Source organism: Monodelphis domestica, chromosome 2 (assembly GCF_027887165.1).
Source record: "Monodelphis domestica isolate mMonDom1 chromosome 2, mMonDom1.pri, whole genome shotgun sequence".
NCBI classification, from domain to species: Eukaryota; Metazoa; Chordata; class Mammalia; order Didelphimorphia; family Didelphidae; genus Monodelphis; species Monodelphis domestica.
In genome coordinates this window covers 460,464,208-460,483,542 of record NC_077228.1, presented here as the reverse complement: position 1 = coordinate 460,483,542, position 19,335 = coordinate 460,464,208, and the positions used below count along the sequence as shown (strand labels likewise).

The 19,335-nt window shown below is 37.1% G+C and overlaps 1 protein-coding gene across 4 annotated transcripts in view; it reads right to left on the bottom strand.

The window, feature by feature from the left end:
• RWDD3 (RWD domain containing 3) overlaps positions 1-17,913 on the bottom strand; it is a 35,754-nt gene extending 17,841 nt beyond the window's left edge. The window contains exon 1 of one of the 4 annotated variants that reach the window (XM_016429041.2): positions 17,758-17,913. In XM_016429041.2, coding sequence (XP_016284527.1) covers positions 17,758-17,842 — 85 coding nt within the window. In that variant the 5' untranslated portion in view covers positions 17,843-17,913. The remainder of the gene's footprint in view (positions 1-17,757) is intronic. The other 3 variants (XM_007485005.3, XM_056819112.1, XM_001381791.5) reach the window with 3 other exon arrangements.
• Between the last annotated feature and the right edge of the window lie 1,422 nt (positions 17,914-19,335).

Below are 19,335 nucleotides of genomic sequence, written 5' to 3'. Positions count from 1 at the left end.
GGGAGGGAAGCAGTACAAGGGAGGGAGAGGGTGGGGGGTAGTTTAAAAAGACTGTAAAGAAAATAAGGGGGGGGAGGATTAGGGGAACTGATTAAAAACAAAACATTGGTGTAGAAGGAAATAGTAAAAGAAGAAAAGGCAGAACTAGGAGTGGAAATCAAAATGCTGAGAAATACACAGCTGATAATCATAACTCTGAATGTGAATAGAATGAACTCATCCATAAAACGCAAGCAAATAGCAGAGTGGATTAGAATCCAAAACCCTACTATATGCTGCCTACAAGAAACACACATGAGGAAGGTAGACACGCATAGGGAAAAAGTAAGAAGATGGAGCCAAATCTATTGGGCATCAACTGATAAAAAGAAGGCAGCAGTTGCAATCATGATATTTGACAAAGTCTAAGGTAAAAATAAATCTAGTTAAAAGAGATAGGGAAGGTAATGACATCCTGATAAATGGCAGTATAGAGAATGAGGAAATATCACTACTCAATATGTATGCACCAAATGGCATAGCATCCAAATTTCTAAAGGAGAAAATAGTGGAGCTCAAGGATGAAATAGATAGAAAAACTATCCTAGTGGGAGACCTGAACCTTCCTCCATGAGAACTAGATAAATCAAACCAAAAAATAAATAAGAGGTAAGAGAAGTGAATGAAATCTTGGAAAAATTAGAGTTAGTAGATATGTGGAGAAAAATAAATAGGGACAAAAAGGAATACACCTTCCTCTCAGCAGCATATGGTACATCCACAAAGATTTACCATGTACAAGGGCATAAAAACATTGCAAATAAGTGCAAAAGAGCAGAAATAATAAATGCAACTTTCTCAGATCACAATGCAATGAAAATAATAATTAGTAAGGGTACATGGAGAGGCAAATAAAAATTAATTGGAAATTAAACAATACAATTCCCCAGAATTGGTTAAAGAATAAATCATAGAAACAATTAATAATTTCATTGAAGAAAATTACAATGATGAGACATCCTTTCAAAATCTATGGGATGAAGCCAAAGTAGTACTCAGGGGGAAATTTATATCCTTGAGTTCACATATTAACAAATTAGAGAGGGCAGAGGTCAATGAATTGGGCATGCAAATTAAAAACTAGAAAGTGAACAAGTTAAAAACCCTCAAAGATGAAATTAGAGATCCTAAAAAATCAAAGGAGAAATTAATAAAATTGAAAGTCAAAGAACTATTTATTTAATAAATAAAACTAGAAGCTGGTACTTTGAAAAACCACATAAAATAGACAAAGTACTGGTCAATCTAATTAAAAAAAGGAAAGAAGAAAACCAAATTGACAGTATTCAGATGAAAAGGGAGACCTCATCTCTAATGAAGAGGAAATTAAGGCAATCATTAAAAACTACAATGCCCAATTATATGGCAACAAATATGGCAATCTAGGTGATATGGATGAATACTTACAAAAATATAAATTGCCTAGACTAACAGAGGAAGAAATAAATTACCTAAACAACCCAATATCAGAAAAAGAAATTGAACAAGCCATCAAAGAACTCCCTAAGAAAAAATCCCTAGGTCCAGATGAATTCACAAATGAATTCTATCAAACATTCAAAGAACAACTAATCCCAATATTATACAAACTATTTGACAGAATAAGCAAAGAAGTTCTACCAAATTCCTTTTACAACACAAATATGGTACTGATTCCAAAGCCAGGCAGGTCAAAAACAGAAAAAGGAAACTATAGACCAATCTCCTTAATGAACATAGATGCAAAAATCTCAAATAGAATATTAGAGAAAAGCCTCCAGCAACTGATCATAAGGGTTATTCATTATGACCAGGTAGGATTTATACCAGGAATGCAAGGATGGTTCAATATTAGGAAAACCATCCACATAGTTGACCATATTAAGAAGCAAACCGACAAAAATCACATGATTATCTCAATAGATGCAGAAAAAGCCTTTGACAAAATACAATACTCATTCCTATTGAAAACACTAGAAAGCATAGGAATAGAAGAGCCTTTCCTAAAAATAATATACAGTAAATATCTAAAAACCTTCAGCAAACATCATCTGCAATGGGGATAAACTAAAAGCCTTCCCAATAAGATCAGGAGTGAAACAAGGATGCCCATTATCACCTCTATTATTTAACATTGTACTAGAAACACTAGCTGTAGCAATTAGAGAAGAAAAATAAATTGAAAGTATTAAAATAGACAATGAGGAGACCAAGATATCACTATTTGCAGATGATATGATGGTCTACTTCAAGAATCCTGGAGAATCCACCAAAAAGCTAGTGGAATTAATCAACAACTTTAGCAAAGTTACAGGATACAAAATAAACCCACATAAGTCATCAGCATTGCTATATATTTCCAACACATCTCAGCAGCAAGAATTAAAAAGAGAAATTCCATTTAAAATCACCCTGGACAATATAAAATACTTAGGAATCTATCTGCCGAGACAAACACAGGAACTATATCAACACAACTACAAAACACTCTCCACACAATTAAAACTAGATCTAAACAATTGAAAAAGCATCAATTGCTCATGGGTAGGACGAGCTAACATAATAAAAATGACAATCCTACCCAAATTAATTTACTTATTTAGTGCCATACCCATTGAACTACCAAAAACCTTTTTTACTGAATTAGAAAAAAACATAACAAAGTTCATTTGTAAGAAGAAAAGATCAAGGATATCCAGGGAAATCCTGAAAAAAAAATGTGAAAGAAGGAGGTCTTGCAGTCCCAGATCTCAAACTATACTATAAAGCACTGGATATCAAAACAATTTGGTACTGGCTAAGAGACAGAAGGGAGGATCAGTGGAATAGACTTGCAGTAAGTGACCTCAGCAAGACAGTCTATGATAAGCCCAAAGATCCCGGATTTTAGGACCAAAATCCACTATTTGATAAAAGCTGCTGGGAAAATGGGAAGACAGTATGGGAGAGATTAGGTTTGGATCAACATCTCACACCCTACACCAAGATAAACAGAATGGGTGAATGACTTGAATATAAAGAAGGAAACTATAAGCAAATTAGGTGAACACAGAATAGTATACATGTCAGATCTTTGAGAAAGGAAAGACTATAAAACCAAGCAAGAGCTAGAAAAAATCACAAAATGTAAAATAATTTTGATTACATCAAATTAAAAAGTTTTTGTACAAACAGAACCAATGCAAACAAAATTAGAAGGGAAGCAACAAATTGGGAAACAATCTTCATAACAAAAACCTCTGACAAAGATCTAATTACTCAAATTTATAAAGAGCTAAATCAATTATACAAAAAAAATTAAGCCATTCTCCAATTGGTAAATGGGCAAGGGACATGAATAGGCAATTTTCAGTTAAAAAAATCAAAACTATTAATAAAACATGAAAAAAGTGTTCTAAATCTCTTATAATCAGAGAGATGCAAATCAAAACCACTCTGAGGTATCACCTCACACATAGTACACTGGCTAACATGACAGCAATGGAAAGTAATGAATGCTGGAGAGTATGTGGTAAAGTTGGGATATTAATGCACTGCTAGTAGAGTTGTGAATTGATCCAACCATTCTGGAAGGCAAGTTGGAACTATGCCCAAAGGGAGCTAAAAGACTGTCTGCCCTTTGATCCAGCCATAAGCACTGCTGGGTTTGTACCCCAAAGAGATAATAAGGAAAAAGATTTATACAAGAATATTCAGCTGTGCTCTTTGTGGTGGCAAAAAATCAGAAAATGAAGGGATGTCCTCCAATTGGGAAATGGCTGAACAAATTGTGGTGTTGGAATGTTATTGTATTCAAGGGAATAATAAACTGGAAGAATTCCATGGGAACCTGAATGACCTCCAGGAATTGATGCAGAACCAGAACATTGTAATGTAAAATTGAGATTTGAACTCTGGACTCCATTCCCCAGGAGTCCTTGCTAGCTCCCAGAATGCCCTCTAATCTCACTGAATTCTCACCTGGGACAAGAGCAAAATTTTATTTAAAGGGTCTTCCCCATAGGCAGGCTCTCTTTACTTCCTGTCTCCGCTGGCAAACAGATGCGCCTCATTGAAGTAAGTGAAATTTTGGGTGGGCCTTATGGCCCACCTGGCATGTGCCTTTTCTTACTTGTATATTCTTAAATTCTCAACCTTTAATAAACCTCATAAATATGGTACTCCTTGCAGAGAGAAACTAATTTCTACCTGCCTCAGTCTCCCCTAAATTTTAATTTTACAGTTGGCGACCATGAAGGGATGAGAACTTCTCAAATTTTTTAGCCTAGATAATTATTTTTTTAAGCCATGTTTCTCCAAGATGCTTTTTAGAAAACCACCTTGATCAGCTCCTGCCTGAGGCCCTCTCCAGCTCCTGCTTCTGCTCCTGGCCTCTCACCTGGTGCCCGAACTCTCAGCCCTGCCCACCCTGGAGGTCTGTCTCTCACCCATCTGGCCTCCGACTCAGACAGCTCATCACCCCAGACCCAGACCCACCAGCGTGACCCCAGCGGGCTCATCACCCAGATCCTTGGAGCAGATGATCAGGACTCATTGCGACCAGCTGATAACAGTATTGGCCACGAGGGTGTAGGGGAGAGACAAGAGGAAAAGGAGAACAGGTAATTTTCCCTTAGGCTAAGCCTCCACGTGGACTGGGGCAGGAGGAGGTATCAGAGCAGGAGAGAGAGAAAAGGGCAAGGAGAAGAAACAGATTTTTCAAACAGAAACTTAAAAAGCAATGGGCTGTTTAAAAGGATACCTTTTGACTGTTCTGGTAATTTCATTGATTTCACCTGTGTGCCAGAAGAAAGATTCAGCCCAAAGATTCAACTTTGGGGAGGCAATGGGTGGCTCAGCAAACTGAGAGCCAGGCCTACAGACATGCGGTCCTGGGTTAAAATCTGGCCTCAGATACTTCCCAGCTGTGGGGCCCTGGACGGGTCCCTTGAAACCCATTGCCTAGCCCTTACCACTCTGCCTTCAGACAATAGACATTTAAATGGATAATTAATTAAAAGAAAAAAAACACACCTAAAGAACTTCAAAGAGACTCAAGGATAAATTTTGAGGCATTTCAGACTCCAATGGTTTATACAAATCTCTGTACTCTATTGCATTTTTCCTGATTGTTTTAAGATATAACTTTGTGATTTTAAGTTCATATATTATTGGATTTGATATTATTCTGTTATGCTGTTCATTTTGAATGTACTGAATTTTTAAAATTCTGTTTTTCCCCTATAACTGTGCTGAAAAAATATTATTGAATAAGCCCATATGTGAAAAAAGTTTTTCTATTTTGCCTTTGTAAAATTGTCATAGAGATAGATGGACTTCTTCAGAACTGGTTATAATTGTATAACAACCTTGGAAAAATTTAATGTGTTAAATATCTCAAATGATTTTAAGGGTTTTTTAAATATGATTTTTGTAATTTTTTTTAACAATCTCTGGTTATTTTTGCCTGCCCCTACCACGAGGTAAGGCCAATAGTGGCTGAAGTGAAATAAATTTTATAACCCCCAACCTTCCCACATTTCTAAATATGTGAATGGAAGTTGGGCAGTTAATCTCAGGGCATTTGTACCCCTAAAAAGGCCTCCAAAAAAGGAGCATCCCTTTATTTATACTCTTCAGCTCACTACTTTACTTGCACCAGAATGATATATAGATTTCTTGATTATGTTCTTAACCCAAGATGAGTTTTACTTTGTTTTAAAAAAATATGTTTGAATACCAAGGTTGAAAGATTGCTACATTTGTAAAAACTTGTGACAAATATCCATCAATTCATAGGTTTTTAAAATGTCATACAGCAACTTATGTGAATTAATTGGGCTATTGAAAATTTTGGCGATATTGATATCTACATATTTGTACTACTGTATTTTTAAAAATGAAAAATTGTTAACCTTGTTCAATTCATTTGCCTTCTACTCACAGTGAGCATGGCCAGATAAGAGGAAATGGATCTCATTTTGGTGAGAAAGTCTTGTAATCTTAATTTTCTTAGCTGACATGGTGTGTCAATGATTATAAGCTATATTTTTGAATTTTAAAGCTCTTTTATTATTATATTTTTCTTACATGTGCAATATACTATTTGTTTTTTCTCTTTTTTATATTTCAAGCACATGTCACCAGAATTAAGATTTTCTTTAACTTTTTGACTTTTCAGTACTATAAGTTTGAAATACAATTGTCAGAGCATGCCCAAAAAGCTTGTGACTCTAAAAACAATGCCACTAATTATTTTAAAAAATTATGGGACTTTGCTTAATGGTTCTGTCTGATTCCAGGACAAGATATATACCACAGAGCCAAAGAAAAGCCAATCCAGGATGGATTGATGCACTTCTAGGCCAATACAAAGGTCTTGAACATAGTGTGAAGACTCGGGGTTACTGTGTTTAACATTGTTAGACATAGGCTTTCCTTGTGTCCACACTCACTCTGAAGATCCTCACAGATGAGTATCCCCAAACTTGGCTCCTACTTGGCTTCTATAATCTGGTCCCTTTCTTTTCTGCCTCTCATAGTGTGGCAAATTTCTGTAGTCCTGGCTACTGACTAGGTAAATGCATCATTGCTTAGATCATTTTAATTGGGCCCTGATTCAAGGACCTGTTATAGATTTATTTTTCTTTTTACTTGGAATTTTTGCACATAAGACTTTGATAGTCTATATTTTCTTCCAGAAATTTTTCTTTTCTTTTGGATTTTTCTGACGTTTTTGTTAATTTCTCTTACCAATTGATTCATATACCTCAGCCATGCATCCCTAAGTGATCCTGTTTTTTTAATCACCCTCTTAACGGGGGGAATGTAAAAAAGTATCATTATTTAAATTGCAAAGTTTAAATTCCTTTTGAGAAGAATTTTAGGTAAAAAAGAAGCTACCTCTCTGAATCAAGAACTGAGCTGTTGGAAAAGCCACCATGAAGAAGCCTCCAGACCACAAGCTGCACAAAAATGAACTTTGGGTGTAATTGATTGAACATTTATTTGTATATATACAATTTCATGCCAAAGGGGACTGCTCCCTAACTGGCTTTCTGTCAATGCGTCCAGCAATTATTGGTTTCGTTCTTTTTTTTCTCTTATCCTCAAATTATTGTAATCTTTAAATTGATTATGTTTTTATGATCCTTTGGGGAAGGACTTCTTCCCAGAGGATCAAACGGGGGGAATGTAAAATTGAGATTTGAACTCTGGACTCCATTCCCCAGGAGTCCTTGCTAGCTCCCAGAATGCCCTCTAATCTCACTGAATTCTCACCTGGGACAAGAGCAAAATTTTATTTAAAGGGTCTTCCCCATAGGCAGGCTCTCTTTATTTCCTGTCTCCACTGGCAAACAGATGTGCCTCATTGAAGTAAGTGAAATTTTGGGTGGGCCTTATGGCCCACCTGGCATGTGCCTTTTCTTACTTGTATATTCTTAAATTCTCAACCTTTAATAAACCTCATAAATATGGTACTCCTTGCAGAGAGAAACTAATTTCTACCTGCCTCAGTCTCCCCTAAATTTTAATTTTACAGTACCATGTAGCATACCAGGCATATTAGCATCTTGGAAGTATGATTGATGTATTGATATTGTATTGTATCTTATGTATTCCAGACTCGTGGTCATGTTACTTATTGACTACTGTACTGCGAAGTGTTCAATCCAAAGGACAAGAGAATTCCTGAGCAGGACATTATCGGCCACAATGTCCTAGCTCATGCCTTATTAGACCACATTCCTTTCCAAGTCACATGTTGGATTAATCTCCTCCTCTTTTATTTCGTGATTGTCAATTCAACCAATGTTAAAACCTATGTCATGTTACGTATTCACTAATCACCTCCCACCTCACATTCCAAAAATCGCCAATAAAAGTTAGGGAACACATGCGAGTCTCCCTATTGATCCTCTAGCAGCTCTAGCTTCTCTTGCTCCTCATGCACTCTTGCTTCTCACTACGCTCTTGCCTCTCATACTTCTCATTACTCCTATTACTCTCTTGCTCATGAGAAGTATTACTGGAGTTCGCTTTTCCCTACGTGTTTTAACTTGTTGTCTCTGAGTCTTTATTCCTGCATTTCTCCCTCTATCTCTATTATCTATTCATCCATTTTCCTCCAGTCTCCATTCTCCTTCTCAGGTCACCACCCACAAGTAAATTGTGTAGGAACTGCAGGCAGCTCCTACATACCTGGAGAACAGAGACCAATACACTATGGTACAATCAAATGTAATGGACTTCTCCATTAGTGGCAATGCAGTGATCCTGAACAACTTGGAGGGGTCTATGAGAAAAAATACTATCCACATTCAGAGGAAAAACTATCAGAGTAGAAACACAGAAGAAAAACAACTACTTGACTACATGGATCGAGGGAATATGGTTGGGGATATAGACTGTAAATGAACATCCTCATGCAAACACCAACAACATGGAAATAGGTTTTGATCAAGGACACATTTAATACCCAGTGAAATTGCGTGTCAGCTATGGGAAGGGTGGGGGGAGGGGAGGGAGGGAAATAAGGAAATAATATGATTCTTGTAACCAAGGTATAATGTTCTAAATTGACTAAATTAATTAATTAAAAAATTAAAATTAAAATTAAAAAAAAAAGTTTTTGTACAAATAAAACCAATGCTCCAAAATAAGAAGGGAAGCAACAAACTGGGAAAAAAATTTACAACAAAATTCTCTGACAAAGGTATAATTTCCCAAATATATAAGGAACTAAGTCAAATTTACAAGAAATCAAGCCAATTCCCCAATTGAAAAATAGTCAAAGGATATGAATGGGCAATTCCCAGAAGAAGAAATCAAAACTATAAATAATCACATGAAAGTGTTCTTAAGACCTCCTGATTAGGGAAATGCAAATCAAAATAACTCTGAAGTACCACCTCACACCTAGCAGATTGAACAATATGATAAAAGAAAAATAATAAATGTTGGAGATTTGGAGTAGCAAAATTGAGACACTAATTCATTGCTATTAGTTGTGAACTGATCCAACCATTCTGCCTTTTGATCCTTTGACACCACTACTGGATTTGTACCTGAAAGAGATTAAAAAAAAATGTTTATACAAAAATATTTATAGTTACACTTTTTGTGGTGGCAAAAAAAAAAATAGAAAATGAGGGAATGTCCCTCAATTAGGGAATGGCTGAACAAATTGTGATATATGATGGCAATGGAATACTACTGTGCTATAAGGAATGATGAACTGCTTGATTTCTATATAAACTGGAAAGACCTCCATGAACTGATGTGGAGTGAACTGAGCAGAACCAGGAAAACACTGTATACAGAAAGTAAAACATTGTGCAATGATCAAATGTAATAGAGTCTACTACTAACAGCAATGCAATAATCAAGAACAACCCCATGGATCTTAAGCAACAGAATGTTATCCACTTCTAGAGAAAGAACTATGGGAATAGAAATGCAAAACATATGATTTATCACTCAGTTATATGGCTATATGATTAGGGGTTATGGTTTTTTAAAGATTACTCTATTACAAATATAAATAATACAGAAATAGGCTTTGAGTAATAAGACATGGAAGTGCTTGTCAGCTCAAGGAAGGGGGAAGAATGAGGAGGGAGAGAGAACATAAATCATGTAATCATGAAAAAATATTCTAAAAAATGAAAAGAAATATTTTTTTAATTAGAAGGTAAAGATATTCTATTTTTAAAACTCAGTAAGAATCTCTAAACCAAGAATATGAATTATAGGATCATTACCTTAGAGCTAGAAAGAACCACTGAGGCCATCTAGTCTGATCCACTCATTTTACAAATAAGGAAAATGAGATAAAGGAAGATTAAGTGACTTTCCCAATACCACACAATAAAACAAAGACAGAATTTGAAGCCAAATCCTTTGACTCCAGAACCAGTGGTCTTTTACTGTACCATGGGGTGTATGGGGTGCTCAGGGAAGAGTAGTATCTCTGGTATGGAGGGCTTGTTGTGCCCTCCTAGGGCAGCTCTCCAACCTCTGACCCTCACCTGACACCCAGCTCTCACTTGTGACTCCTAGTAGCTGCTAGCATGCGGCAGCGGCCACACCCTGGGCAACAGCTTCGACAGGCCGGCTAAACCTTGTGAGGATAGCTATCGGGTCGCAGACCCCTGGTGAACCAAGGCTTTGCTCACCCAGCATGTGAAGACTTCTTCGGCCGAACAGACAGAAGAAACCAATAAGAAGGTTCAACGGCTGAGAGGGCGACGCAACAAAGCACTGTGGAGTGCTTAGGGCGTGTTGGAGCACAAAGGACAACATGGGCATCCAATACAGCTGAGGAAGTCTCCAGGTGTAACGATTTTTCGTGCCACTGGACCCAGGCTTCCAATGCTGAGAGAGTGGGACTATCTCTGTGCATCGACTTTTCCACTTAAATCTCCTTCACGCACAAGTGTTTTTGTGCATACTCATCTACATCACAGATGAAAGCACACAAAGACAATCATCATCCTCGGTTACCGAGAGACTACTACTCACTGCTTCCTATTCAAGAGATATACTGATACTCATTTTCCCCTGAGATATACATTTTTGCATTCAATCATTTTGCATCTAATCAACATGCCACCCCCTGACCAATAAAGATATAGATACAAAAAATGAATAACCCTTACTCTCAAAGAATTCAAATTCTATTATTTGCATGATAGGTATACAATTTCCTCCTTAAATACTTAAGTTCATGATCTATTTTTTGTTTGGACAGGTTTATCCAACCTATATCTTTAAAAAAATGTGCTTCCTGTAAAATGAATTTTGAGTAAGTACAGAACTGACCATATCACTTAAAGCCAAAAGAATCTGTCAATATATCTTATGTACTGATGGAAAAGGCAATGTTTCTGATTAGGCAAAAAACACAGGCTGCCTTTATTTATAGTAATTTTAAATATTCTTAGAAAGTAATGTTCATAAAAATTCATGCAAGTTATCACTCAAATAAGTGTGAGGAAGATTTTAACGAAAATAAACTGGGAAGGAAAGAAAACATCTTTACACATATGGAAGCAGTGATTTCTATTCTTTATTTCATTTCAGGCAAATATGTCCCAGTTCTACATATCTGGCCCAAGACTCTTTCTTGAACCCCAGTAATATATGTCTTGTAGACATACATACAAACTTCACATTCACACGCACACAAAATGAATGAACAAAAAAAAAAAAACACCTCCTTTTCTTCCTGAATGTATTCTTTGTACTCAAGGAACCTCCATCTTTTTGGTCACTAAGGTTCACATCCTCAAAAGTCAAGTCTCTATTCTGCATTCTCCCTTACAAGACCTCACATAAAATCAATTACAAAGTGTTATCAATTCCACCACATTGTATCTCACATTCATCCCCTTCTTTCCAGTTCCACTCTTACTGTGACAGTGTGAAGAATGTCTGGAAAGAGAAATGACTAGGAACAGGGAGATCAATTAGGAAGCTATTACAATATTCTAGGTGAAATGTGATGAGGGCCAGTACTACAGAGATGGCCTTTCATTCTAGGTAAACAGGCCTAGCTATTCCCTGAAAATATTATTCCATCTTTCACTTGTGTTTTTGCATAAGCTATCCTCTATGCCTCACCTATATCTTTCCAGAATCTAGTTTCCTTCAAAGTTCAACCTAAGTGCATCCAACTGGAAAGCCATTCTGAACACCACAAGATGCTAGTGCTCTCCCTCCTAACACACAAAATTACTGTGGATATATTCTATATTTTATTTTCCATATACTTCCCCCATTAGAATGTAAGTTACACAGGGGCAGGGACTCTGTTTTTGTCTCTGAATCTCCAGAACCTAACACAATGCTTGGTAGATATGTAGCTATTGTTGTTGAATGAGTGAATTACCTTGAGACATTTTAAACTATTTAAAAACTATAAATTACAGAGAAGGCACAAATCAGAATTAGTATAGGAAGTTCCTCACTTGGGACAATGAAATTACAGGTTAGATACTTTTTTTAAAGCCCATTCAAAAAAAAGGGGGGGGGGAGGAAAATATATATTTTACTCTATGTTGGTAAGTAGAATAAATTCTAAATATATAGCAATGTTCTATAATTTCCTCCTTAAAAGCAGGAAAATGTAAGTAATAAATACCTAGTACCTATTTTAAGACACTTATTTTGTAAAAAAGAAAAAAATTAAACCTCAATTCACATAACTGAACCAACATGAAATGATAAGATTCAAACTCAGGATTCTATTACATTCCTTTAATAAATATTTATATAATAACTGAAGGTTTACAGTTTATCATAGTGTTTGTATACATTCTCCCATGTAAACCTCAAAATAGCCTGAGGTAGGTACCTTAGGTACTATATTATAATCTCTTTACAGATGAGGAAAATGAGAGTATAAGCAGGTTGTGACTGCAGAGGCTTCCCTTATCCAACAATCTTTTCACTATTTTGCACTGTATTCTTATCAATATAGAATTTATTTAGTTGCATGCTAATTGTCACACATTCACAAAACTGGGCTATACCTCAGCAAGGCAATCACTATTTCTGCCCCTAAGCTATAATACCTCTCAGATTCACTTTATCCCAGTGGCAAGGTGAAAAGATGTATTTTTCAGAGCCTAGCCCAGGGAATACCATACAGGGTATAATGGCAGCGAGTTCCTACTCCTTACCCCACCTTTACAAGAAATTTGAGAACTAACAATGGCAGCTAAGCAGGCTACCGTACTCCCTACACAGCACATTTAAAAATACCACTATTGAATTCAGTGAATGCACTTCCCAATAAGCTTTTCAGTAACAAAAAGTTCTATGATGTTATACTAGGTTCTTTTATAATTCAATTACTTATTGATGCCAGAACACTTAATTAAATTAATTAGGAGTCATGGCTTTAAAGTCATGCTCAACTTAACAGTTGATAAAGAGTCCACAGTGTCCTCATTATTAAGGCACTATACTCATTTTCCACATTTGTATCCCAAGTCAAAGACTCTTCTTTATTCTTCTCTAACCCAGGCTACATTTTTTCAATTTCTCAGGCTCATACTCATAACCCAAAAAAGTCACACCCTTCCTACTAATGACGAATGAATGATATGTTATCTTGGAACTTGCACCCATAACTAAAGAGGTATAAAAAGTTGAGTATAGAAATATCCTTAGGTCTTTAAGTAGTCTATAAAATGTATCAGAGTTTAAAAATGCAGAGAGTAATAATCAATAATGGTTTGGAAAGAAAATAGGATGCAGAAAATAAGGAAATCAAGCTAAATAAAGAGAGAAGGGATGAAAAGAGCATTGTATCAAGACTTTCATAAACTCCTTGAGGGCCTGGACATCATTGCTCTAAATAACAGTTCCTATCCCTCTTCACACACACATCTATTATGATAAATCTATAATTGTACATAACAGATGCTAAATAATGAGGATAAAATAACTGAGGGAATAAGGAAAAAATAATTGTCCTTTTTAAATGGAAAACATTGCCCCCTTCCTCCTTTTATTGAGTTAACATTTTTTAACCTAAAAAACATTGAAATAGTTCTATAAAAGGTGTCTCTTTCTTCTGGGAAAATCCCCTTTCCCTAGTGATGCATTTCAGTAGTCCATTAATCATTCAGATGTACAAAGAACCAATCCCCTTATAATGGCCTCCCTTCCTACCCCATCCCCCAGAAATTCAATTTTCTGCCTTTCCAGTTATAAAAGGAAAGGCTCTTCTGTAACTATCTGAACCTAATCCTAATACTACTCTCTGAAATCATGTAGATAACTAACTCAGTATGCACATTTTACAAATTATTAATCTAGATAACTGTTATCTATACTAATCATTTCACCTAAAATTAGTGCTTTTCCCAAGTATTACAAGCATTTCACTGCTAATTTGTCTCCTTAATTTTCATTTTAACATCACTTCTTAGGCAGTAAGGTGGTACAATAGAATAGAGTATTGGGCCTGTAGTCAAGACACTGTGTGACCCTGGGCAAGTAACTTACAGTCTGCTTTCCTTGGTTTCCTCATCTATAAAATGGGGATAATAACAGCACCTACCTCCCATGGTTGTTGTGAGGATCAAATAAAATAATATTTTTAGGCCATTAGCACAGAGCTTAGAACATATTAGGTGCAATCAAAATGTTTATTCCCGTGCCTTCTTCCCAGTGTAAAAGTTACCACAAGGTGAAAATGGTCCAAAACAGCTCCACAAAACAATTCACAAGGCAATACTGATTTAGTAAAAAAACTCATTTGAAAAATATTATGAAGGATTAATAAATGCTTCCAAGCAGTATCTCCTCACAAACTACTAAGGGGTAACTGGAGGGGAAAATGAGGTCAATGATCCCAAATGTATTTAAAAATTAAAGGAAGAAAGTAAGTGTGAAATGGAACAGTCTCTCTATATGAACTGATGTTAAACATTGATGACAGTGGAACTGTCACTAACATTTAGGAATGAATAAGGAAAGGAAAAAGGCACAAGAAGCTTACAGTAAGCATCAGTGAGAAGTGTATTTGGTTCAAGGGTTCTCAGGCATTTATGTGACATATATATACAGAAAGCTGACTTGGTTTCCTTTTACTTCTCTGATCACTCCACTTCATTCTCTTTTACTCACTCACCTATAATGCCTATCACAGTCACTAATTATGAAGTCTCTGTCCTGGGCACTCTTCTCTCCTTCCCTATAATCTCACCAACTCCCATGGATTTAATTATCATTTCCATGTGACTTCCAAATACACATACATGTATGTATGTATGTGATATATATAGGGTGTGTATATATCTTCAATTCTAGTATGGGGAAATCTGGTGAAAACTATGGGCCCTTTCCCAAAATTATGTTTCCAAATACAGGTTTGGTTTTTTTTAAGGATTACAAAAGAAACTAATTAAATTGAAATACAAAATACAAATTCTTTTTTAAAGTTTATGTACCTCAGTTTAAGAATCCCTGCTCCAGCCTATCATGATCCTTTTAGATCCTGACTCATTTACTGGCTTATCTAAGTTTCATGCCATCTGTAAAGTTGATAAGTATGCCATTTTTTCCTTTATCCAAGTCACTGATAAAGATATTAGACATCACAAGGTCAAGCACAAATCCCTGGGGTACTCCAAAAGGCCTCCTACTACATTGACAATAATTTATTCTTTGAGTCTGGTGATCCAAACAGTTCTGAAGCTTTCTGACTGTGCTAAGGTCTAGTCCATATCTCTCCACCTTTTTCACAAAAATAGCATCAGACACTACTTGTATTTCCTTACTGGTCATTTTTGTTGTCATTGCTAAGGAGCTATTTCTATTGATAGTTATCATATCATATCATATATCCCAAGTCAAGATCCTACTGTTTCTTTAGTCTACCTTTTTCTCTCAATATAGTTAACTTTTTTATCCCTTTCTTGTCCTTTGCTTCTATCATTACCCTGTATTCACTCTGAACTTTAACATTTCTGACCATACCATACTCATATATTTAACTTCCATTACCCATTGTTGCTTCCATCTTTTATCTTTTTTTAAATCCAGTTTGGTGAGGTCACCATGCATGTACATGTCTCTTCAAATATCCCATTTCTTCTCATTACAACTGTTTCCCTTTATGTTTTCAGAATTTCATTCTTAAGGAATTCCTTTCTCTCCTGAGGTGATTTTCCATGCAGTATTTTACAGCAAAAGATTCTACCTATCTATGAAATTTCCTCTGAACACTTTGAAATTTGTTTCCCTAAAACGTTGAGCTCATGTTAAACCATGTCTCAATTTTCTTTACTCTGTAACAAACTGTGGAACTATTCCCTTCTCTTTAGTTACTATTATTTCCACCTCAACAATTAGTTCTTCCTTGCTAGTAAGCTGCTTGTGGGCAAGGACTGTGTTATTTTGGTTTTTCTATTTCCAGTGATTCAAATTTAGTAGGAACTCAATAATGCTTGTTGACCAATACAGTCTGAGCTCTTATTTCTCTACCCAGTGGCCACAGCTTTTAAATAAATTATACTTTTGCAAAAATGGTGATAATAAAAGTCAATATCTTTATCTTTTGCCATTTCCTGATTTTCAACTCATTTCATATGAATAGGTCAGATTGAAGCTATTGAAATTTGTGCACACTATCTTCTCATCTGTAGCTTTTCTTCTAATTTTATGTTGATTGTAATCCTTACTCTAGCCAAAGGTATGATTATACAAAAAAAGCTATTTTTCTCTTCAGAATTTCAAGTCAATGCCTAGCTACTTCCTATCTATTAGATATAGCTAATTTCATTTTTTATGTTACTCAGTGTTCACCAAGTCTAATGTCTTGAGCTTCTGGAAGAAAATATTCATGATACAGAAGCATGAAGCTTCTGAGAGGTTTATATGTCTGTTCCATCTCTGGGCTATATTTTCCAATGTTTTTCAACATTCTTCCCTGTGTTCATCTTCACAGTGAAATCAACTAGAATCAAAGTATCCAGTTTGAAGGACCTTTTTCTTTCTTTTTTTTTAATTCCATGAAGATTTTCTTCATAGAATTTCCCTATCCCTCAAAAGATGATGGCAAATAAATTTTAACAATCTTCTTTGCCAGTGTTACCCTTAAGCTCAAATAAGGATTTGTATATAAGCAAATACCCAACAAAGAAGGAACTAGAAAAAGTATTAGAAATAAAAGGCAAACAAGTAAACAGGCTATATAAATAGTAAAAGAGTGGTACCATAGTGAAGTAACCACTATTTTGATGGCACGAATCTTTCCAAGTTTCCTAGAAGAGTATATGAATAATTCCATACAAATAAAGCAATCCTCTACAGACAAATTTCTGACTCACCAACTCTTTACTTCCTACTCCAAATATGAATAGATGGCATTTATATCACTTAAAATTTTTCAAAACACTTTACTTATGTCATTTCAGTTTCTTAATAATTCTGGGAGTTGAGTTTCTGAGGAGAGGGGTGCAAAACCTGTGATTTTGTGTAAAGGACACTCCACTGCAGAAAACGGGCAACTTTGTGGTAAATTATAGCTTTAGAACTGACTGTAGCACTGAGATGGCAAAGTGACTTGTCCTGGATCACACAGCAACTAATATGAGTCTTATTTTACTTAGGTCTTTGGGACTCTAAGGCCAGCCCCTTCTAAATGGTGCTCTACAGATTATACCCCTTTTTTAGTTGAGGTAATCAAGGGTCAGAAAAATCAGCGCCTTGCTCACCACCCTGCTAGTATCTGAGTAAGGATTCAAAGCCAGAAGTAATGGCCTCCTTTACAGACTGGTGCCAGACTCCATCCTTGAAATACACAAAATAAAATGTTACTATTGCAAAGGAAGCCAAAGATTAGCGAAAATAAGGGTGGCTTCTTTTCCCATTCAAATTCACAGGGTCCCCCTTAAATCAATCCTCAGCTCCGTTCAGAATACCCACAATAGAGAAACCCGGCTACAAACCCTGTGCTCTTTCCACTAGTCCGCCTGTTGGGCTATATTCACTTGGTCTATTGGAATGTAAGGAATATTAAATTTTTGTTGCCTCTCCACATCCCTGTGGTTAAGGGAGGAAGGGCTGGAGCTCCCACTCGCCGGTTCCCCGAAGTCTACGTTTTCTCCTCTACAAAATGGGAGGGGCCGCATGGGATGATGTCTAAGGGACATTCTCGGCCCTCACATAAGAGATAGCGAGGAAATGCAAACGAGGTGGGTTCAGACACGGGGCCGTAGAGGAGAGAGGGGCGTCAGTCACCTGAGCAGCTCACCACCTCCCACTCGTCCGGCCCACAGAAAATTGACTCCAGAGCCGAAAGCTCTTCCTGTACCAGTTCGCCCATGGTGGAGGCAGCCGAGCAGATGCATTTCCGCCGATTGCTCCGCCTCTACCGCCCTCGCGCCCGGCCTGCAAAGAGCCTGCGCGGTCGGCAGAGGGCGCGCCAGCCCCTCCCTCTGCTGCTTAGATCTTGCTACCCACGTGCATCTGGACCCAGAGTGAGCTCCGTAAGAATCCCGACCCCATGGCTTCGTGACTCTGCTAGTCTACCTCTCCCCTGGGCTCCCAAAGCGCCTACTTACGCTAGGTGGCTCCACAAAGCCCAGAGCGCGGGAACTGGGGACAGGAAGACGAATTCAAATCCAGCCTCAGACACTTCCTAGCTGTGTGACCCTGGGCACAACCTCTGCCTCGGTTTCCCAATCTGTAAAATGGGAACAGTAATAGCATCTACCTCCCAGGTCTATCGTGGGACAAATGAGATATTTATAAAATGCTTAGCACAGGGCCTGGCATAAATTTTAGCTATTATGATTATTTAAATCCTGTTTCTGACACTGCCACACCAGGCAGCAAACACATTTGCCTCAGTTTTCCCATCTGTAAAATGGGGGTAATAATAGCACCCACCTCCCATGCTTTTTGTGAGGCAAATGAGATAATATTTGTAAAGTGTGTATCTGGCATATTTGTTGTTGTCTTGTTTAGTCATTTCAATCACATCCTATTCTTCAATAACCCTCCTTTGGCTTTCTTCTCTGCCTCATTTTTTTTAAACCCTTACCTTCCGTCTTGGAATTAATACTGGGTATTGGTTCCAAAGCAAAGGAGTGGAAAGGGTTAAGCAAATGGGGGTTAAGTGACTTGCCCAGGGTCACACAGCTGGGAAATGTCTGAGGCCAAATTTGAACCTAGGACCTCCCATTTCTAGGCCTGGCTCTCAATTCACTGAGCTACCTAGATGCCCCCTCCAGCTCATTGTTTTTACAAAAGACCAAACTACCCTCAAGCAAGGTTAAGTGGTTTGTATAAGGTAATATTGCTAGGAAGTGTCTGGGGTTGGATTTGAACTCAGAACCAACACTCTATGCACTATGGTGCCACTACACTTTCCCATGTAGCATATAGTAAATAGTGAAATAGTGAATAGCCATTATCATGGATGCCTGGGTCTCCTATCAAAGCTCTACTAATACTCAGAGGCACTGGATTTGGAGCCCCTGATGTCTGGCAGTCTTGGGTTCGAGCCTCTGACACATACTGACTGTGAGACCTCAGCAAATCATAGTTTACCAAGGGTTCCAGGCACTTGTTTCTTAAGAGATAAGACCCTAAACTGATGATCTGCAGGCTCCCTACACACTGATGAATTATAGATCCAGACTGGAAAGGAAGCCTCAGAGATTCCCCTGCTTAACAGAGGAAGAAACAGGTCAGAAGAGGTAAAATGGATCCAGCCATGAAAGCAATCAATGCCAGAACTGGGGAATCAGTGCTTCGCCTCTCTCAATTATTTCCAATTTGTCCTGAAGCTAAGCGTGTTTGTACATAGTTATG